Raw genomic sequence first — 24,342 nt, forward strand, 5'->3', positions numbered from 1 at the left:
CAAATAAGGTTACTATTATTTACCTTATAAAATGATCAAACAACAATTTATTTTAAGTGACATCACTCTTTATTTTACTGATTCATCATCTGTTTCATATACTGCTTTTGTTCGTTTTGAACCTGAGCTGTTCTTGTACAGGTGAATGAAATAGACATAGCTGATTTGGACATCTTCTCATTTGACCATTTTTCCAATCAAACAAAGTGGTCTCTCATTATATTTTCTGTTTCAGTCAAAATTACATTATGGGTTGATTATTTAAAACTCTGGATCACTTCAGAGAGATTATAAAAATACAGCATATTTGAAAAAAACAGGTAAATTCTTGTTCTCATTGAAGTCAAAAGTGAAACTCCAATAATTACCACTAAATATGCAATAGTGTAAGTTCCTGAGGCCAAAGCAATGGTCAGCTTGATTTCTCTGTGCCTTACAGACAGGAAGAGGTTTACCAATACCTTCAAGAAACACTGTTGAATGAACATATCACTGCAGTATATGAAATGGTATAAAAGTAATAAATGTCAATAAAATATTTGATAATTGGTACCTCCAGTCCTTGATTAGCTCTCACAGATCTGTAGTAGATTTAAAAAAACAGGTCTAAGTCCTTAAGAAATATTATTATTTTTCATAGATATTACCAAAGTAACTATGAATATACCTATTTCTAAGGCACAAAGCACTTAATATTAATGTTGTTCAAATATTTTACCATTATCAGTGTCTGACTCCATCTTCATTAGTAACAGAACTCATGGCCACTCTAGCAGCATGACAGTAGCCAAATGCCTAAATGCATTGTGCTAAATGCTTCATAAATACAAATAAGACAATGTTTCTAATGGGCAGGTCCAAGGTAAAGGCAAAATATAATTAGCTACATATCCAAAAGAAGCTGAAAATAACAGTATTAAGAGATGCAAGGAGAATTCATAGAAAATCTCATATAGAATCATAGAATTATTTAGGTTGGAAAAGACCTTTGAGATTATTAAGTCCAACCATTAACCCAGGACTACCAAGTCCATCACTAAACCAGGTCCCTAAGCACTGCATCTACACATTTTTTAAACACTTCCAGGGACAGAGATTCCACCACCTCCCTGGGCAGCCTGCTACAATATCTTACCACCTTTTCCATGAAGAAATTTTTCCTATTATCCAATCTAAAACTCCCCTGGTGTAGCTCGAGGCCGTTTCCTCTTGTCCTGTCGCTTGTTATCTGGGAGAAGAGACCGATCCCCACCTGTCTACAGCCTCCTGTCAGGTAGCTGTGGAGAGCGATAAGGTCTTCTCTGAGCCTCCTCCTCTCCAGGCTAAACAACCCCAGTTCCCTCAGCCACTCCTTATAAGCCTTGTGCTCCAGACCCTTCACCAACTCTGTTGCCCTTCTCTGGACATGCTCCAGCACCTTAGTGTCTTTCCTGTAGTGAGGGACCCAACACTGGACACAGCATTCAAGGTGCAGCCTCACCAATGCTGAGTACAGGGGGACAATCACTTCCCTAGTCCTGCTGGCCACGCTGTTTCTGGTACAAGCCAGAATGCTGTTGGCCTTCTGGGCCACCTGGGCACACTGCTGGCTCATGTTCAGCTGGCTGTCGACCAGCACCCCCAGGGCCTTTCCCACCAGGCAGCTTTCCATCCGCTCTTCCCCAGGCCCGTAGCGTTGTGTGGGGCTATTGTGACACAAGTGCAGGACCTGGCACTGAGCTTTGTTGAACCTCATACAATTTGCCTTGGCCCATCAGTGCAGTCTGTCCAGATCCCCCTGTAGATCCTTCCTGCCCTCCAGCAGATCAACACTCCTGCCCAGCTTGGTGTCACCTGCAAACTTACTGAGGGTGCGCTCAATCCCCTCATTGAGATCATCAATAAAGACAGTAAACAGAACTGGCCCCAGTACTGAGCCCTGGGGAACACCACTTACGATGAGCCACCAGCTGGATGTAACTGTTCACCACCACTCTTTGGGATCAACTGTCCAGCCAGTTTTTTACCCAGTATAAAGTACACCCGTCCAGGTCAAGAGCAGACAGTTTCCCCAGGGGAGTGCTGTGGGAGACAGTGCCAAAGGCTTTACTAAGGTCCAGGTAGACAACATCCACAGCCTTTCCCTCATCCACTAGGCAGGTCATCTTGTCACAGAATGAGATGAGGCTCATCTAGCAGGAGCTGCCTTTCATGAATCCATGCTGGCTGGGTGTTGTCCCCCACACTGTCCTGCATGTGCCGCATGATGGTGCTCACGAAGATCTGCTCTGTGACCTTCCCTGGCACTGAAGTCAGGCTGACAGCCCTGTAGTTTCCCAGACCCTCCTTCCTGCCCTTCTTATAGCTGGGCATCACATAGGCTAACCTCCAGTCTTCTTGGACGTCTCCAGTTTGCTAGGACTATTGATAACAGATGCAGAGCGGCCTGGTGAGCTCCTCTGCCAGTTCCCTCAGCAGCCTCAGCTGGATCCCACCCAGCTCCATAGACCTGTGCTTGCCTAAGTGGAGCGTCAGGTCATTAACTATTTCATCCTGGACTGTGGGGGCTTCATTCTGCTCCTTGTCCCTGTCTGCCAGCTCAGGAGGCTGAGTACCCTCAGGGTAACTGTTCTTACTATTAACAGAATGGGATAGATGTCAACAAGTGATAATGAGGGAGGACTTCTACTGTCTGCATATGCACAGTGAAACAGTATAATGGGAAAACTGTGGAGAAAAGTTTTTAATGCCTTCACTGTTTACTGTTATGAAGTATGTAACAGGAGAGAGATATTTTATAACACACTGAAGCTAATTCATAAAATGCGTCACTACGCAACTAAATAAAAACTACCCCAAAATAATTAGATTCAGTATCTCAAGGTACCAAAGAAGAATATAATGGCATCCTTTAGACCAGTTACATGAAACTGTTTGTTTATTCTATGGAGAGAATATTCTTTTCATTTATTTATTCTATTAAACTTATTCTAAAGTAGAGACCTAAAATATTTCAAGAAACTAACCTTATTTCCATTCCTAAAGGAAAGCTTACTAGCTTAAATGGACACACTCAAATTGCAGATGTCATACTAATAAGAAAGCCAGTGAAAAGCACCTAAGAATTTAGTGCAGGTATACTGGAGGCCACATACAAAAAGAATATCTCTAAGTTCCACAGCTTTCAGCAGAGAAATGTCACAGAACTGGGACCAAAAAAAAAAAAAAAAAAAAAAAGTACATAGAAAGTTTTAAGAAGTTGAGTTAAACACAATAGTCTTCGTATTTCAATCTGAAAATGTTAATATTAACAAGATAAAAATAGCCATAATTTATATGATGTCATAACTTATATGTTATGAATAACTTAGAGGCTATAAATTATATATCAGATATGACTTATATGCCAATATATGAAAAATCATTCTGTCATCTGGTATAAACAACAAAGAGTTACATAGCAAAATACATGGAAAGAATGGTTTTTCAAAAAAAAGTATCACAAACTGGGAGTTCCCAAAGGAATTAACAGTCTTAAATGACTCAAAGGACCAATCAGTCCAATAGGTCCACAGGAATTAATTGGTTTCTGAAGAAACTGATAAAAATCTCTGATCGGTTTCTGATCAAAACACTAAGTGGCCAGGTAAAATGTAATATCATGTCTGCACCTAGGAGTCCCTCAGAAGTTCAGGTAAGAAGGTCTTGAGTTGTTGGGAAGAAATTCTTATTAAAAAAGTCTTTTTTTTTTTTGTTTTTTTTTTGTTTTTTTTTGTTTTAAAGGCTGTGTCTAGATTTAAACATTTGAAAGATCTCTGACATGGACCTTCAGGAAATGTTTCTGGAACATTAATCATGGGTTAGGATACAAAAGTTTGCCATGAATCAAAAACTAACAGGCAGGAAAAAAAGAAATCAAAAACCAGCCTGTGACACTTTGCAAAAAAAGTCAATAGTACAGTACCTCGATGATAGTCTGTATTAAGTTTCTTGCTAATTTAATATATTTACTTCAATTTTGGAAGAGAAGTGAGCTGTGGAATTTAAAAAAAATCCACATGTGACACAAAGTATCACAGGCTCAGCAAATTCAGAAGAAAAGACACACCAAGCTGGATGAAGAGGAAAAAAAGATGCAAGTTCAAATTCTGTAAAAATATTTGCAGTATAACGAACATTAGAGAAAAAAATATCGGAACTAGTCTTAGTTATTTGTATCATAATCTTCACTGCATACCTAAGAGGACCTATGCAAACACTAATGCTTAATGCACACCTTTAATCATTAAGATACAATGACAATAGGCAGTCTATAGGACGAAATGGGTAATATTAAAAATAAGTATATAAACAGGTAGTGATAATTCATGGCAAAATGCTAAAGGCAATACTTGTAAAGTAATTTTAAAATAATATATTGCACAATTAGAGTTCACAGAAGAAAATAACAAGAAATTAGGGACAAGGAAAAACTCATTGGTTAAGACTGATGGGACAGACTGATGAGAATTCTTTTCTGAATGAAGCATTAAAGAGAAAAAGGCACAATAAAAGTATAAAAAACAAAGGAATGCTAGGGAAGGTATAAGTTTTCCCTCCTTTATCCTATATCAATAAGGAAACAGTATTAAACTTCAAGATGTTCCATGAAATTTGCAACTGTCCCATTTCAAAATAGTAAATGAAAGCACTGTGTTCTCACTGCCAAATGATTTAGGCTATGCTAAGAAAGACTCAGAGTGGCATTTAATCTTCAGCTGATGAAAATTTATACAACTAATGCTAAAAGTCTTTGTAGAGTCTAAGTTTTCAGGATCCACCTCTTAAACCAAAGTCTTACTGTCTAGGATTAGGAGAATATCTTAGTGTTCTTCTTTATTTACTACACAGCTTCTGCATCTTCCTCCAAGGATTCTGATCCTGATAACCATCAGAAAAGGGCCACCAGAAAGAGAGGCTATGATTTTGATCCATCACTTCCATATTACTATGTAACATCTTCTAAAAAACAATACTGAAGAGATAAACCAGATTGTATATGACAGCAACTAGGTAAACACCGTGTTAGCTTTGGTTTCTAATTTAAGATTTATTTGAAATGTATTTGGCTATCCTGATTTACAGTGACTGTTCCACAGTCAAAACCCAGAGTAATAAAACCTTCAAATAGCAATTTCTCCTCTTTGCGTTCAGTCTTGCAGTGCTAGACTAACTCTCCAAACCCCTCTTAAATTTTATTATTGGTGCTCATTCAGCTGGATATCAAGACAAATTAGTGAGCTCAAATTGTGGAGATCTGTTGAGAGCTTTTGATTTTAGGGCAGAAGCAATTATTGCTGAGCGTACTGCTCCAGCGCTGAGAAGAGGGTTAAGTGGCTTGATTCATATTCACATTCATGCAGCAATCATATACAAAAAGACAAGTAGTAGACATTGTCTAGCAGAGACAGGGAGAAAAGATGCGCATGTCTCCCAGTTTTGTAAACTACTCATCAGATGAAGCAGTGCACACATGAGCACAAGCAGCATTAAGACTGTCCTTTTGCTTTTTTAGGCACATCGCTATACCGGCACCTGAGACTTAAGGCTTCACAGGTCTGGTTTTCATTAAACCTGCCAGAGGTGTACACATCTCTAATACTTTTCAATGTACATGACTCTTAATATGAATAAATTCTTATGTATGAAAATTGCTAATTAGGCAATTAATTGATCACTTCCACTTCAGCCCTTTTAAAAATGATGCATAATAAACCTGTTAAAATGAGGACTGATAGGGAGATGGGGATAGTGGAAGATAAAGCAGAATTAATTGAATTTTAAAATGGTAAAAGTATATTCAACTGATTGCATGGGTCTTGTTATTTCTTTCTATTTTATTAAGAATATCTCTCATACAATAATTATTTTTGTTTCTTATGTAGTGATTATTTTGTATCTCATATTATAAAGCATTTGTCAGTATAGCATAGGTGGAAACTGTAAACCACACAATTAATTTTAAAAATAAGAAGCCCCATTACTCCTCAAGTAACCCTATCAATCAGATTTTTTATTAATTCAGGTAAGATGTATTTCAGATAGTTCTTCATTCTGTACGTATGAATACAAAGTTTGGCAAGATAGAAGACTCCATTCAATCAATGTTCCTCAGGAAGGCATATTCCCCACTGTATTTGTCTTTTTTTGTGGGTTGTTTTTTTTTTCCCCTCCTCATCATTTATCCTGCATCTTATGTTTGGTATTCAAGGCAAATATTTTTTAGAGCTTCTAAAACACCTCAGGCTGTGCCTACAGCTACACATATGTAACCATATGGTTCCTTAATTACTTAAATCACTATGTAAGGCCTATGTGCTAACCTTCAAGATACATTTCACTCTGGTGTTAGCCCAAGGGGACACATCTGATGATAGTTTGTACCCTCATGACTTCGGCATTGCTTGTTTTGGTTGTGTAGCATTTCATTTGCAGCTCTCAAAAATACAAGGATCGTTTCTCAGACAGATACCTCCTAACTAAAAACTGTGGAGTCTTCACATTTGAAAACCTCACTGTATTGTTGTTGCTTACTATATTTGCCTATTTTGCTTCTTTTTTGCAGTTTTGCAGATGATACAAAATTGGAAGGAGTGGCTGATCCACTGATGGTTGTATTATCCAGAGGAACCTTGACAGGATGGAGAAATGGGCCAAAAGGAACCTCATGAAGCTTAGCAAAGGGAAACAACAAATCCTGCATCTGCAAAGAAATAGCCTTTAGGGCCAGCAAAGGCTGGGGGCTGACTGGCTGGAAAGCAGCTCTGCAGAGAAGGACCTGAGGGTCCTGGTGGACAGTTAGCTGAACGTGAGCCAGCAGTGTGCCCATGTGACAAGGAAGGCCAACATGATCCTGGGCTGCATTAGGAAGAATGTTTCCATCAAGTTGAAAGAGATGATCCTTATCTTCTGCTCAGCACTGGTGAGACATGCTTGGAGTGCTGGGTCCAAGTACAGAAGTCCCCAGTAAAAGAGAGACATGGACATACTGGAGTGAGTTCAAAGGAGGGCCATGAAATTGATTAAACTGTTGGAGCATGTGACGTGTAAGGAAAGGCTGAGAGAGCTGGGGCTGTTCAGCCTGGAGAAGAGAAAGCACAGTGGGATCCTACCCATCTGTATGGATACATGGATTTACCTGAGCAAAGAGGACAGAGCCAAGCTCTTTTCAGTGGTGCCCATAGACAGGACAAGAGGCAACGGGCACAAACCAAAACACAGAAAATTCCATTTAACCATAAGGAAAAGCTTTCTTTAAGGTGAGTGTGATCAAACACTGGAGCACGTTTCCCAGAGAGGCTGTGGAGTCTCCATCACTAGAAGTTTTCATAACTTGATTTGACACAGCCCTGAGCAGCCTGCTCTAGCTTAGCTGATGCTGCTCTGCAGGGGCGAGAACTAGAGACCTTGGGAGGTCCCTTCCAGACTCAACTACTATGCAATTTTGCAGGCCTGAAATACTACTTTTTTTAAAAAAATCATACCTAAAGGCAATTTACTTCTTTCCCTTTACAACTAAAAGTTTCAAGCTTGGTAAATGACTTGCCAAACACTGCTGGATTTCTTTGATCTTGTCCACTGAAATATGAGGGGAAAACAAATCGCATGGCCACTTTCTACTGAAAGAATTAAAAGAACTTTATCCCTAGTAAAAGGACAAGGATATTCTCCGCTTTTCAATAAAATAATTTAAAAAAGCATTCCTGCTCTATCTCAACAAGATTGAAGATGATTTAAAATATTTTGACATTCATTTTCCTGGTGCTGTGTCCACCACTTGCACACTGGAAAACAGTTTTCTGTAGTTTGTCAGATGGAATCCTTTATTGACTATTTGACAAAATTGTCTATAACAGTGAGCAGTCTGTAACTGAATATTCATAATCTTTATGACCAGTCTGTGACTGAATGTTATAGCTGTGCTAACCAGTAGAATTCCTCCATCTCCACATCCTTTATTCTCTTATCCTACTATCCTATTATCTTTCCTTTTCTGCTTTTCTCAAAAATACATTGCTGGCAATAATTATGTTCACCCCTATTTTGAAACCATGTTCTCAAAGGTACCCATTGGTATCTTTACATTCCTGCTGACTGAAGGGACCACCATGCCAGGGATATGGGAATGGACAAAATGGGGAAGGCCATTTGCTAAGCTGGAATTTTTCTTTGCACAAGATCACCATATTGCAAGAAAAGCAGTATCTTTCTGTACTGCTGTGTGATATCACCAGAAGAAAGTGTAGTACAATAATGTAGACTTTAAACATATTTTAACCTCCACAGAATAAATAGATTTTGGAGTATCAATCACCTCAAGACCTGCACTAAAAGAATACAACTAAACTTTGTCCTTTTAACTAAAGTTTCTCTGTTTCCAAATCAGTCTTTAATTCAGTGTGTTAGACATTATTTTCAAAACTCTCTCCTCCAATGCAGTTTTTTTCTGTTTGAAATCTTGTCCTCTTCTGGCTGTTGTTGAACTTGCCCATTTCAAACTCAATCCAACTCTTATTTTTTTCTTTTTTAACCTAACTTTCCTTTTCTGCTTTCTCTGTAATGAATACACTGGACTCTGTTGCTGGTTATCCCATCTTTATATCCTACCTTTGTGTGATCCCACTCACCCCATGGTATTTAGCTCTTGTTTACAATTCCTGATGGTTCACAAATGATCCTTTTTTCCTTTCTATTCTGCTACCAAGCCATTATAGTAAAGCGCTATGAACTGACATCTTTCCAAAGCTGTATCTCTGCCTAGTTCAAAAGTATATTTGCTAGTGTTACAACTCCACAGAGCTCTAGCTGAGCATGTACTCTAGTTGAGCTGCTGTATTTGACAAGTACCCATTATATTTACTGCCTATGTTTGAATAGAATGACAGTCATGAGAAATTTACTATTAAGGAATGGAGTTTTGATCTTGGTCACAGAGTACATACAGTTTTGGAGCAAAACCACGAGATGATAGTTTGTAACACAGTTTTTAGGAATCATCAGAGAATGTTCACCTTTATATATGCCATTGTATCCTCCATGGACTTCTCCAGAACTGGAGATCTCTTCAACATGAGCCCCTTGGTCAGATGTAAAGTATACAAGAGTTTTATCACTCAGATTATATTTCTCCAGCACGTCCAGAACCTGCCCTAAGAAAAAAACAAAACAAAACAAAAAACCCCAACAGCTTTAATATCTTCAAGTGGCTTTTCATTAGCCTTGGCACACAACGTATTTTTGTCCTTATGCCTTTTTAAGATCACTTTCCATATAAACATTATTATACATAGCAATTGGCATCATGCAGCATACAGTAGGGGACAATTGCACAAGGGTTGTTGCAATCTGGACCATGGTTCAATTGCTGCAGGGTTTCTTGAAGTAGAAAATGAGAAAATTTGTGCACATCAGAGAAAAGGGCTGACCCACAGAGAGCCAGTGACCTTTGGAAGCAGTCACTCTCAATCAAGGAAACCCCTCAGCAATAAGATTCAACCCGCTGAGGGTACCTGAAAGAGTCTCAGCATGCAGAATAGAGCTAACAGTTTGGGGGTAAAGCTTTGCTGCCTAGCAACCTATAGAGGCAGCAGGGCTAAAATCTCAGTGTGTTAGAATAAGACATCTAAGAAAAAAGCAAAGATAATGTATGGAGTGCCTCTGGAGACAGCATGGTTTAATTATCAAACCTACTAATTAACCCCTAATTTCTCATCATATAAGAACTGACATTGACTAAACTCAAAATATGCAAGGTAATAAACACACACATGTGCAGGTATGGAAAAGAGGAATCCACACAGATATGTGCTGTGGGCTCATGTTTCATTTTCACAAAGGGCTCCTCACGCTACCTTGGCACTGTGGAGAGCCTTGCAGTGCACATAAATTACTTTCAAACCTATTTAGATGGAGTCCTGTAAAAAGGGTTTCTGTAAGAATGAGATTGAAGCCATTCTTTGTAACTTGCTCCAGTGAATTTTATACTGATTAAGAAACTAAAATTATTGGTCCTGGAAGCTGACCAAAGTTTAAGAATATACTTCACATCAGCCTGCAAATGAGCTTTAACCTTGTCCTTTAGGGATCTCAGAGCATACAAAGATAATTCTGTCTTCACAACCATTTTATCTTCATTCTTTTTATTCAAACATCCAAGAATGGTCCCATTTGAATGTTAATTTTGATTTGCTCACCTGTCCACTATGAATTAATTCATCAGCTGATGGCCAATTATTGTGTCAATGAGGATGAGATAAGAACTTTGAAATACAGAGCCTTCTTTAACAATTTTCAGATCATCATTTCTATTGCTATGCTCTTTTCCTGGATAGGGTGTAATTACCTCACCTTATTGCTGCTATTTCTACTTGTCTTTTACAGCATTCTAAACCGGCTTTGTTAAAAAGGTTGACTGCCTTTGTTTCTTATCAGCTCAAATGATTGGGTCATGAATAAAGGAACATCAGCAGTTAAGTTGGTCTTGTTTGTAAACTAGGAGCAAAGAAGAAATGTAAGAGTAGGAGAATTTGTTTATGTAAATTTTGAAACCTCGTGGGAGTTGAAATTTCCCAACAGAGCTGAGGAAAATCTGTTACAAAGGCTGACATTTTAAAGTTGCTGGGTTGAGGGAAAATCATGCAGATCCATCTGACAAGCCATTCACTTGCTGCAGCAGGTCGACTTGGTGCCAGAAAAGAAAGAGACAATTTCTCATTGGCTTCTAAGATTGTTTGGAGAATGTACTTGCTAAGTAACTATAATATCCCTTGGAAAGGTGGCAATGATGATAAAGAAGTGGAGTATATAGACAAATTAGGACATTATGTGTGGGTGTTCAGTCACATGACCTCCAGAGTTCCTTGCCAACCTATATTGATCCATGATTTTATGAATCTATGAGAACAATAATAAATGGGATTGCACAAAGAAATATACATGCAATGACATGCACAAATTCAATTTTTTTTGCCTACACAGTTTTCCTTGATGAAATTGGATTTTCAGATTTATCCTACATATAAAAGAATATGAAAATAAAACAAGAATTCCACTCAGTACATAACTTTAATTGATCTCCGGTGATCAGAGACATCTGTCATTCAATAATGGCCATTTGGTTTTCCTAATTAATTTGAGAAGAAATGAGAAGAAATGAAAAATGTCTCATTATCACAAATAATTAAATAAAGCAGTCATCATTATGATGACTTTTTTTTTTTTTTTTTTGAAACAAGGTTGAGTAGCTTGACTTGGGTTGAAAAAAAAAATAATTCTGAAACATTACCCATTTCAGAAAAAAACAGCTCAATAAAATGCACGGAAACTACCATCCAAAGCTTGTTGAACTCAATGGTAAAACTTCCATTTCCCTAATTCGGCCTTTTAAATACAATTAGGATTGGCTAAATTACAGTTAATTAACAAATGCTGAAATGACCATTTATTTTAGCAACAACATTTTTCAGTACAGATGGACTAACAGTGGTAATTCAAAAAGCACTATTTTCAGAGAATGGCAATCACAGTGCACTCACAGAAATGAAGCAAAGCTTTCATTTCTATTCTCATCTTGCACACTAAGACCTTCTAGAATGAAAACAATAAATAAACAATAAAGTGTGTGCTACCAGGAGATAAGACCCATTAAAGTGCATTTGAATGATGTGGCTACTGTTAACACAAGCAATACATCCCCTTACTAGCATTTTTAAACGGTAACTAATACAGAAGAAAAATTCAAAGAATGTATTGTGGATCTTTATGAACAGGTATCTTTCACCTGCAATATTGTATGAATTTTGGAAGCAAATACTACAAAGTAGGTGAAATACATCCTTTATTGCTTTCTTATAATAATTTAATTTTTTACTCTAACTCCTCCAATCTTATTATTTCTGTAGATTTCAGAGAGACTTTAGAATTAAGTTAAAATTGATGTATAAACACTCCCAGTCAATGCTAGTTAATGAAGAAGGAGGAGTTTAATCTAACCTATTTCATCTGGCTTCAGAAGAGATGAATCACAACTGCAAAGAGCCCTTTTTACCTGTTGACTAAAAAAAAGAAGACAGGCAACTAGCTCAAAACTAAATGCCTTCATGTTAGACATCAAGGACAGTAAGATGAATCCTACCCAAAGTGCTAGACATGCAACTCCATGAGCAACACATTTTAATGAGTGTGCTGAACAAATAAATGATGTCTGAGTAAGAGATGGTAAAACTGTATTGCTCCACTCATCAAATACGATTGGAAGAGTATCATATGTCATGGGCTCTTGAATTACAAGAACAGGGCTTCCCTGGTCCACTTTGAATCCCATTGCTGGCTGCAGAAAGCAATATAAATTTTTAAAGACTTTTTGGATGCAAAGTTTTTATAGAGAATATGAAACTGTTGGATAAATAAGCCAGAACACTGGGAGAACTGTAGCTCAGTTCAAGCAACAACAGTTTGCTATTCCCAGTACAGGAAATTTTCAATAAAAGTGAAAGGAGAGTTTATTGAAAAGATTCATTTGAATGCCATGTTCTAAAAAATTAATAGCTGTACTGATCTCTGTTGATGGTACCATTTACATTTTTTCTGATTTGAACAGAAGATTCGGAAAGACAACATTTCTGAACAAAATCAATCTAACACTGAAGGAGCTCTATTTCTGAAGCTATTTAGTAACTAGAACTTCAGATCAAGTTTCTCCTAAAATTGCCGTTCTAGAAATGTATACCAGAACACAGGTGACTAACATTGTAGCAGACAAAGGCATTAGATCATTGGATACTTTTCTTTCATTTGTATTTTTTAAGGTAAAAAACAGATTAAGGACAGCATTAAGATGTTGCTTACTTTCCTTGGTACATCAATGTTCTGAAATTTAAGTAGCTCTTCCTCCAAAATATTCTGAGGACTGCTCTTTACAGTCTCCTTTCCACTCTTGCTTCAAGCTATGTTAAAGAGTTGTTTCATTCTTAAAGTGAAAATGCCCATTCAATGGAGTGATAGACATGTGAAAGTGATAAGAGCAATTGACTGTGCCATGCTCCTGCCATTCCACTTCTTGAATCCAGTGTGAATGGTAGCTGAACCAGCCTCTCTAAAGCTGCACACGATTTCTGGTGTTTTGAACCATGTAAAACTCCTACTGATCTATGTTAAGATATAAAGTTTATAAAAGATGATTGCTCATTTGAAAACAAGGTACAAACACTAAAAAACTATAAGGTGTTTACAAATGTGTTAGTGATTTAGAAAATGGTTTAAACATTTAGTCAAGCAAGCAAGCATATGAACAAATGCATTTGATTAATAAATTAGCTTACTGTCATTTGAAGTCAATAGGACAGAAATGTTATTTGTATTAATTTAGAATAATTTAGACTTGCTGAAATTATGAATAAAAAGCTCTAGAATACATAATACCTCTGTCTAGGCAGTAGGACAAAATAGTCTATTTGTGAGGAAAGCTTTAAAGCAGTTTGCCAGATTTGAAGAAACAACAGGATTCAGAAGGAAGATTAAGGATCTGTCTCGGGACAAGACAGTTGATGATAAAGGGAATTCCTGTAAATACAACATTCTTTTCCAATTCCAGTAGACTTTCACATGCCTCTTGTATCCAGAAGCTTAAAATAAGCTTGAGACAATTATTGGACAGAGTTATCTGAGAAAATCAGCCATCACATCTCTGCCTAGGACTGGCAGTTTGGTTTTTTTTGGGGGGTGGTGTTTTTTTTATTTTATTTTTTATTTGCTGTTTCAGAATTCCCTGCTAATAATGATGTTTGTTTTTTAATAGCATCATTAACCAGAATCACAACTAAGGTGTACTCAGCTGAAGGATTTCACCTCTGCAAATGGCAAGCCAGGAGTGCTTTGAATACATGCATAAACTCCTACAAATTAACCCTACATCTGTCTGGAAGCCCATATTTCTCCCAGAAAAAAATATTGATGCCATTCAACTATGCAGCCACTACACAGCAAACCTCTTGGGACCCTTTTCCTACTATGGGATTTTCATTAAGGTAAATCCACAGTCTATCATCTCTTCAGGGCTCAAAGGCTAAGATTTTCACCTTATGAAAACTTAACGTTGCAACTTCTGCATACCACCATTCACAAGCTAACAATCATTTTCATCTCTATGTTGATTTTGTGTGATGGAAAGATACTTCACTCTTTAATGCACTGATCTGATTACAAAATCCACTGCCTAAAACCTTTGTATAAAAACAAACTCAGTAACTAAGACCAAGACATCCCTATCTTAATTTTAGCTTTTGTACATTTCAGGTTATAAATATGCAAATGTTTCTGTGGTATGCTCAGAGACATCCAATTTCCCCTTGATAAATATGTAAATCAGTTTGTCTTTGCAGTGGGGAAGTAATTATCACTTTCAGACCTAGTCATTGAGCACAACACTTGAGGTAAAGATGGAAAATAATAAAACCATTGACAGCAACACAAGAAGTGGCTGCACATATGGTGAACAGTACATAAACTCCACATGCAACTTGTTTAACATTCAGAGCTAGAACACAACCACTGGAAAGTGGAAATCCTGGGATGAAGCAATAGGCTGATGTTACGGCACATTACCTAGTCAGTCAACAGAACACATCCACCTAAGAAGACAAGTGATTCTGCATAGGGGAAGCATTAGCACACGATACTCAAAGGTCAAAGTGAATACCAGTTACTGTACTAGTACTAGTACTGTTTGATTAGAACAGATAATAAATGCGTAACTTTACAAAATGTACAGTAATAACTGCAGGAAGAAAATGGAGTGTAGATTCAGTTGAAAGTCTTGAATCAGTCCTACTGTGCTACCATTATTTCCTACATACACTATGGAAACAGCCCTTAACATGAAGTCTCCAAAGTATAAAGCTGGCATCTCATATGTGCTAAGTTCCTACTGTGATAGGTTAGTGGGATCTTCAGTCAACAGGCCATTCTGCCAGACAAGTAGGATCTGGTTCTGAAAAAGCACATCTATATTAGTGCTTTAATTCAGATCAAGAGTAAATCCAGTGATGGATGGTTTATATATTTATATCTTTCTGTTTGCATAGCAAAGCTGTCTTGGATTTCATGACCTGGATTCCTTTCAAATTAAACTAAACTTGAGAATGGACTCCAGGAACGCAGCTAAGGCACTCACACTACTGACAGGCATTCAGTCTACTGGACCACAGTAGAGGTGGTCTCAAGTGGATTTCCTGTCTCTGTTGGTGTAGTGACAGTCTCTGCGGCTTGGAAGATCATACCTCCCACTGCTGGCAGTTCAAAACACAGTAGGATTGATGAATCCTACACTGAAATTTGGGTGGTAGCACTATCAAGTTCCATCTACAGATATTGTAGATACATAGCGGGTGGGATTTACATAAAGTGTACACATCTACATGTGACATATTTACTATAAATATTTTTTAGGGTCAATGAATCAAAAGAAGGATTTTCATATGCAGCTCACCTATGTTAAGATGCATGCATTTGGCCCCAAAAATTCTGATTTTTTTCACAAGGAGCTAAGGTGAGCCAATTGCCCCAGATTTAACTACCTACCATTACCATTCAAATCAGCAGTTGTTAAATCCAGATATTCTGTAGAACATCAAACACTTTTCTGTTAATTCCCCTATACTCAGGGCAAGACAAGTAAAATAGGTGTAAGCACTTGGAAAAAGGCAGTGTTCTTAAAACAAACAAAGCAACTTTGGTGTGGGGTCAGCTACGCTATCAGTGTGAATTTGCTTTCTGTTTGGATTTGGATTGCTATGTGATTGTAAACTTGTAATTGACTTGCGACTGTTTATACAGTCCTATAAGTATAATGTTTCTTTCGGACCCTCAGGATAAATTTTCAGCATCGTGCACAGCAGATTAGGTATGCACTGCTTAGCAGCTATGAATAAATCAACCAAATTTTGACTTATAATTATGCATAAGTTTTTCCTAGAGATGAGTACCACATCTCTTATTTTTTTTTATTCATATAGGGTTCAAGTTATTTTGTAAATGTGAAAGTTGGAATGGTACTTTGTATAAATAAAAGTGGATAATAAAGCACAGAGTTAGGATGTGGTTAGGAAAGCTGTTAAGACCTGTAGCTATTGCTGCAACATAGACAATGCAGGATGGAAAGGTTCTTATATTTACACCAGTATTACAACACTAATGATGGATCATTAAAGGTCACAAGTAAAACTATTTGGTGGCTATCTCCTTATTAGTATTTAAATTAGCTCATAAATGCATTGCTTGAAATTCACTTTTAGACCTTACATCTGTTGAACATAAGGCTATGTATTTCTAATGTAAATCTTAATTTTTAGCCTGCTTAAAATGCTAAAATATGAGAGATGGTCATGCAATTTTATGAGGTCCATTGCATTTGCATTTTGCATGACAGCTGTGATAATTTTTTGAGCAAATTTGCATCTACGTTCTGCAAACATCTGAGACTAAGATGCCATTTCGCACATGCAGCTAAGATGCATAATGCAAAAGACACCGTCTAGTTCCCCACTTCGAGGTCTCCCATGTTTTCTTGAAAATGTTTGAAGGGATTTCTTTAGGTAGGACCTAGGCAAGCTATAATGACAACCACAGGATGCTATCCTTTTTTTAATTAGACTGTCAAATGAAGTTAAGGCATCAGCTATTTGACCATTCCAATATATGCTGATGGTGATTGATTCAATATTTTTGGAATGATAAAAGAAACTATTTTCTGTATCTTCAAAGGTTTAATGATTTATTATGTCAGACTCAGTTTTAAACCGAATATGTATATGCTTTTAGATCCAAATGCATAATGCCAATATTCTGCCAGTGTCCTGGTTTCAGCTGTGATGGAGTTAATTATCTTCTTAGGAGCTAGTGCTGTGCTGTGTTTTGGCTTTGATGTGAGACTTGTCTGTTTCTCAAGGCCCTGCCAGCGAGAGGGCTGGAGGGGCACAAGGAATTGGGAGGGGGCACAGCCAGGACAGCTGACCCGAACTAGCCAAAGAGGTATTCCGTACCATGGGACGCCATGCCTGGTATATATATACCTGGGGGCTGGCCGGGGCAGGCGGATCATTGCTCGGGGACTGGCTGGGCATCGGTGGGTGGGCAGTGAGCAACTGCACTGTGCACTGTGTGTTCCTTCCTTCCTGTCCCTCTGGATGTTATTCTTTCCCTCCCCCTTTTCATTATAACTGTTATTGTCATCATTGTTATTATTGTTATTTCATTTTTATTCTGTTTCAATTATTAAATTGTTCTTATCTCAACCCTCGAGTTTTACTTTCCTTTCCAACCCTCCTCCTGATCCCTCTGGGTAAGGGGGGAGTGAGCGAGTGGCTGCGTGGGGCTTAATTACCAGCCAAGGTTAAACCACAATAGCCAGATTAAAATGTGAAGAATTATGAAGAATTTAAAACCGGACAAGTAATTTAACACCACATTTTAATCCTCTGCACTTTTCTGAAAATTTTAAAGTAATTGTCAGTGTGTTTGTCTCATTTTACAACTTTTATTAAATAAAATTTGAACTGTGATAAAATTGGTTGACATTAGAGCCCAAGCATTTCTTGTCTTTCAACAGTCAAATTTTTTAATCTTTCCTGAATTTGGGAGCAGGTTTTAAACATCTGCTATAGATCATATACCATAAAGTTAAGAGGAGCTTTATCAAGATCAAGTTAGCATTCAGATTTCAGATTAATTTCCCAGTTTTCTGATTTTAACTGTGCAAATGTAATGAAGTTCAGATTAATTTCCCAGTTTTCTGATTTTAACTGTGCAAATGTAAACTTGCATGAAAGTAGCTGTGCATTAACTCACCCTCAAAACAAAATATGCTTTTTTTTTTCCACCTTGATATGACCATCACCATGCACACTTGCTAATTCACCTACTTCTCTAATCGCTTTTGGGTAACTCAATGGCTTTTGTGCCTAAGACACTGTACAATCCTGAAGCCTACTGTACAATCACTGTCTCCAAACCATGCTACCCCTGAATGCACCTCTGTACAGACACTATTAATACCAATAAGAAAGCAAGCCTGACTGTGAAAATTGTCCTGGAGGGAATTTTCCACCAATGAATGTAAACCCCAATCTGTCTTCTCTACAAGGCATTCTGAACTTAGTAAAAACCAACAAATAATTGAAGGCCACAAATCTTTCTTTATGTTTCATCTTTTTTTATGTTTCATCTTTTTTTATCAATTTAGTTGTCTTCTTTTTTTCCCCCCTGGTATATGTGTATGTTCACTATGACAGCAACTATGCTGATTTAATCTCCAGAGGCTCCTTTCAGAAGAAAAGGCAAATAATTTTTCAGGTCATCCTCACTGATCATAGATGACTAGCTCAAAAGATTGCTCACTAGTTTATGAAATTAGAATTAGATTCCTTAATTCATCTAAGTGCACTCGAAAAAATATTCTGAGCCTATTCGGAAAGAGCTTTTGTTGAAGTTTCAGGATAGCACAGCAGATGTCTTAAAAAAAAAAAAAAAATCTGCCTTTTTTTCATCCGAGGCCTGAAAAGAGAAACGGTTGCTCTTGTTTTAAATTGGTTTGGAAATGCTTGAGGTTTCTTGCTTAGGCCAAAATGCATTTGATGCCCCCAAGACATGGTGGGATCATGAGATTATGGAGGGCCCTGAGATCATCAGGTCCATTTCTTTGCCTTTTCTCTAACTAATTTTCACTCTTGAATAAAGCAAATATGTGGTATGTGAAATTACTAATACAGCTATTAATCTGAGTTTAAAAATGTTCAACAATACAAATGCTATGTGTAATTTGGTTTGTAATGGGAGGTTACAAAAATGGACCTATGAGACTTTCCTGTGTGCAGGCAAGACAGATTCCTACAAGTGCTCTGCTTTGCCTACAAGGATCACAGTGAGATGTGGTTTTTAGCATAAATCTGAAGGCTAAATTTGAGATTAGGAAGGGTAATTCACATAGCAACACCATAGATCAGCTGAAATATTAACATAGATACAAGGAACAAATTAATCTAACTGTAAATAGCATTTGAGGCAGAGAGGAGTTACTGCCAAGGTAAACTCCTGAAAGAACAAATGGCAAATAACCACTGGAGGGACCCAACCAGCACATTTCTTAATTATAAGAACAGCACTATTCCTATGGATGAAGAGGCAGGTACAAGGTTAGTCCCTCCCTATTAATGTATGTTTTTTAAAGGACTAGCTCTTTTCTGAACCTATAACATCAAATCTATGGAAGCTGTATATAGATAGACATTCCTGAATGGGAAAGGTTTGAGATTTCCACATTTCACATTAATAGTTCTGTAACAGACTGGTGTTTTAGTATCACATACAGAGAGAAGCAACTCACAACAGCAAACAGATTTCTTCTCTAGAAGGTGCTGGAAAAGCATGGCTAGCCACACTCAGCAACTGACTGTGTTGTTATCAAGATTCAACAATTAAATATGACAACAGTAGGATAGAGTATTTGCATACATTTCCTATGAGTGTATTTATTATACCAGTGCTTCCTATTTAAAACAACAATTTTCTACCCTCTTACTGTGTATTTCTAAAATTAATATAGAACCAGGGAAGCAATTAATTGTCACATAGGAAAATGAGAGACAGAAATGTGATATTATTCTGTAGATTTTTTTGCCAAGAAAGTCCTCAAAGGTCTTTTTAACCTGGCCATGTATTTTTACGAGAAGCACCTGGAGATTATTGCAACAAGTAGTTGACAAACTCCAGCAGAATCACACAAAAGTTGAAATGTGAATGGACTCAGAAATCTGGGATATGGGTTTGACTACCCCAGCTCTAAATTAGCAAGAATATTTAGGATATGTCCCATAGAAATTTTTTAGGGAGTTTTTAAGGACAACTGTCAATTTTATGCCTTACTAAAATCATATTGGTAAAAAAGCCATCATAGCAGCTCTTTGCCCCTAACACCATGCTAAGATGTTCAAACTTTGTCCTGTAGGATATACTGTGGTGGATACAAAGGAACTTACATTATGTTTCACTCTGTCCTGAAGCTGGGTTGGAAGGGACCTTCAAAGACCATCTAGTCCACCCCCCCTGCGGTGGGAAGGGACATTGTCACTACAGGTTGCTCAAAGCCCCATCCAGCCTTGCCTTGAACACTGCCAATGATGGGGCACCCACAACTTCTCTGGGCAACCTGGTCCAGTGTCTCACCACCCTCATTGTAAAAAAAATTTCTTCCTTATGTCCAGTCTAAACCTACTCCCTCTTTCAGTTTAAAATCATTGTCCCTTGTCATGTCAATACAGGCACTGATAACATGTCTCTCTCTGTCTTTCTTATAAGCCCTCTTTATATATTGAAAGGCAGCAATAAGGTCTCCCTTGAGCTTTCTCATCATGATGATCATCTCCCTTGACTTGCTGGCCATGTTTCTTTTGATGCAGGGCCAAGTACAACTGACTGTCTGGGCTGTAAGTGCATGTTGGTGGCTCATGTCCAATTTTTCATATACCAAATTAAACAGATAGATTATATCTATTCAAATTTTAAATAAAGAAAAAAAGTATTCATTTACTACTTGCTTAATGTGTGCTCTGCCATTCTGTGGTGCCAAAATCAACTGTATTCTGGATTAGGAGCACTTTAATACCTGTCACACAGCCATATACTATACACGTGGCTATAATTTTCACGTTGACAAAACTAATATCTTCCGTGACTTCACTAGAGATGCTGAGATATCCTGAGCTACTCATTTATCTTAAACATGTGGCATTAAACAATCTTTGGGTTTGCAGAAAGACAAAATTCATCTTGCTTTTCTGGGCCAGGCCATTCTTTTCTTTAAGATTAAAGAACTTCTACATTTGTATTATTTCTTTGCCTGCTTTGTTTTTAAATTCTAGTCTGACTCAGAAATGGAAGTAAAATCAATTTCTAACCCACAAATACCTCATCTACTGAAATACAAGAGCCTAAAAAGCCTAAATACTTTATTCTCATAAGACAGAAATGGCAGCAGTGCTTTTAAACAATGTAAACTGAAACACCTAAGGGCCAAGTTAATTGCACAATTTTAGGCCAACTAAGTATGACATTATAGATGAGTCCATGTAGTAATCTGCTAAAAAAGGAAGATATTTCTCCTCTTTCTCCTCCTTTCTGCTTTTCCCCAGAAGATGGTTAGGAAAAAGGAGGGAAAGGAAGGAAGTGTGCTCCGGCTTCCTTCTTGTGGTAGCAGCAAGCTACAAGGAACAATGAAACTGTGGAATACAACTTCATGTGGGCCTGAGGTCAGGATTTGATTATCTTGGACTCTCATCATCTGAAGCAACTCAGCCATTAGGGGTCAGATATTCCTTTGGATATTGAGCTTGCTACTGTAACATCAAATCTGTTGGGTGTTCTTAGGTTACTACAATGTGCTCTTCATGAGGAAATGTCACAAAGAGCCTTCCACTGCTAGATAGGGAAAGGGAATGATTTAAAAAGGGAAGCGTCTATACAAGAACTCAGCTAAAAGGAAAACAAAGTAAGCATTCAAAATAGTAAAAAATAGCCTGAATACACTAAATGAAATATGCAAAACTAACAAACCATCAAAAAAACCCACAACAGTAATAACAAAAAATAGCAGTTGGAAAGCATAATAAAAATTACTAGTTTTTCTTAAACAACACACTACATTGAAACATAAATACCTTATTTTACAGTCAAGTACCGAGGGCAAAAAACTAAAGAGCAGCTTGCCCTTCACTAATCACAGCACCTAACAACCTTCTATGATGGAATAACAGGCTGGGTAGATGAGGGGAGGGCAGTCAATGTTGTCTACCTTGACCTCAACAAGGCTTTTGACACTGTCTCCCATAACATCCTCATAGGTAAGCTCAGCAGTGTGTGTTAGATGAGTGGACAATGGGGTGGACTGAGTGCAGAGGAATTATAGAGAAATGAAGGCAGGTTAATTAACATTGATAATACACAGCTGTGGGCTGGCTTCAGGGGCGGTGGGTTGGCTGGTGTGGATAAGGTGCAGCTGTGGCTGGTTCCTGCTGAGTAGTTAAATAACTCTAAGGGGTATGGACAGGGGAGGACTGGGTTAAGAGAGACTGGGAAGAAATGGAGGGAAGAGAGAGTGCCCTGGATGTAGCAGAGATAAGGAGAATCCCTGGGAGAAGCAGGTGGCCTGGGTGAGGAGAGGATGGCTGGAAGAGGAGCCTGGAGAAGGAAGACTCTGGATGCAGCAGAGGCAAGAAGCAGGGTGGCCTGGCCTGAAGAGGATGAAGAAACAGCATGGACAGTAGATGAACTTCTGAAACCTTGTGGGGGGTTGGTGGCTGTGCTGGGGCAAGGTATGGGAACCACTTATTGAAGCTAACCTGGTATGTGATGGTAAAAGCCTTGTTGCAGCTGGCTAGTTTTGATAGTGCTGTGACAATCAGTGCCCTGTGTGAGGTTCAAACTCAGAACCTTCAGATTATGAGACTGAGTGTAATGAGCAGTGACAGCAGTGATGGCTGTGCCAGGGGACATCTGAAGTTTTGAGCTGTGATGCAGTGCCCAACTGCGATGGCAGTGATAGCCTGCGATCCACATCGGACACCGGGAGAGTGAGCTGTTGGGGATAGAGGGAAGGAAGCCTGACCACCGTAACTCAAACTGCAACAATTGAGAACTGGCTGATGGCAGAACTCAGAGGGTTGTGGTCAGTGGCACAGTCCAGCTGGAGGCCTGTAGCCAGTGATGCTCCCCAGAGGTCAGTGCTGGGTCCAGTCCTGTTCAAATTATTTATCAATGACCTGGATGAAGGGACCAAGTGTACCCCCAGCAAAAGTTGCTGATGATACAAAACTGGGAGGTGCAGCTGATACACCAGAAGGCCACGCTGCTGTTCAGTGAGACACGAACAGGCTGGAGAGCTGGGTGGAGAGGAGTCTGGTGAAGTGCCATAAAGGCCAGTGTAAGGTCCTGCACTAGGGAGGAACAATCCCATGCACCAGTACAGGCTGGGGGTTGGCCTGCTGGAAAGGCAGCTCTGCAGAGAAAGACCTGGGAGTCCTGGTGGACAGCAGGTTGTCCATGAGCCAGCAGTGTGCCCTGGTGGCCAAGAAGGCCAAGAGGATCCTGGGGCGCATTAGGAGAAGCATGGCTAGTAGATCAAGGGAGGTGATTCTGCCCTGATGAGGCCACATCTGGAGTGTTGTGTCCAGTTCTGGGCTCCCCAGTTCAAGAGTCTGGGAACTACTGGAGAGGGTCCAGCAGGGAGGTCTACAAAGCTGGTCAGGGGGGCTGGAGCATCTCCCTGATGAGGAAAGGCTGAGAGAGCTGGGCCTCCTTAGCCTGAAGAAAGGAAGGCTGAGAGGGGATCCTATCAATGTCTACAAATACCTTAAGGGCGAGTGTCAAGAGGATGGGGCCAGGCTCTTTTCAGTGGTGCCCAGTGACAGGACAAGGGACAAAGGCACAAACTGCAACACAAGACATTCAATCTGAATATGGGGAAGTCTTATTTACTCTGAGGGTGACAGAGTACTGACACAGGCTGCCAGAGATATTGCGGAATCTCATCAAGAGATGTTAAAAACTCTCCTGGATGTGACTCTGTGCAACATGCTCTAGGTGAACCCGCTTTAGCAGGGGGGTGGACTACATGATCTCCAGAGGTCCCTTCCAACTTGACCATTCTATGATTACTCTAGTGCTTTCCCTAACATTAAAAATTCCATTATTTATCTCATTATTATACAGAAAGCAATAAAAAGCTTTCTGTAATGCGAAATACACAACTATTTTCTGGAAGAATGATCTCTAGTAATACTACCAGCCTGCCTGTTATATAGTGTGGTTGTTACAGCAATCAAATGTACCACTGAAGAAAACCCAGCCAACAGTCAATAAAAGGACAATTCTACCAACCTCGTCAATGATAGCTTATGACCATCTCAAATTTGAGCCTTGTGATTCAGCAGTGTGAAATTTCTACATGGCAATTCACTAATAGGAACCAGTCTGCTCATAAACAATAGTTTACAACACAGAATTGATATGGCCATAAGCTTTATTGTATGATCACTGTTTTCACTGAAAATTAGTTCCTGTTTTTTTACAGTATGGTCTTAAAAAATAATTAACATACATTCCAAAAGTAGCATGAAAAAGTTTCATCTCTTGCTAAGAAACAGCAGGAATGATTTTAAAGAAACTTCTAGGAGTCTCAGCATCATCACAAACTGAAATGCACATGGCCAGTTTAGTTTTAGTTAACTGCAGCTAAATGAGAGGCAGTCTAGCTATGCATACATGGTAGAAGGCTGGAAG

The 24,342-nt window shown here is 38.6% G+C and overlaps 1 protein-coding gene across 4 annotated transcripts in view; it reads right to left on the reverse strand.

Annotated features, from left to right (window-relative positions):
• Positions 1-24,342, reverse strand: part of STS (steroid sulfatase) — a 116,309-nt gene that overhangs the window by 36,723 nt on the left and 55,244 nt on the right. For all 4 annotated transcript variants that reach the window (XM_080377650.1, XM_080377651.1, XM_080377649.1 and 1 more), the window contains one exon: positions 9,030-9,167. In XM_080377650.1, coding sequence (XP_080233776.1) covers positions 9,030-9,167 — 138 coding nt within the window. The remainder of the gene's footprint in view (positions 1-9,029; positions 9,168-24,342) is intronic.

Source organism: Falco punctatus, assembly GCF_963210335.1.
Source record: "Falco punctatus genome assembly, chromosome: 2".
In the NCBI taxonomy this organism is placed as follows: domain Eukaryota; kingdom Metazoa; phylum Chordata; class Aves; order Falconiformes; family Falconidae; genus Falco; species Falco punctatus.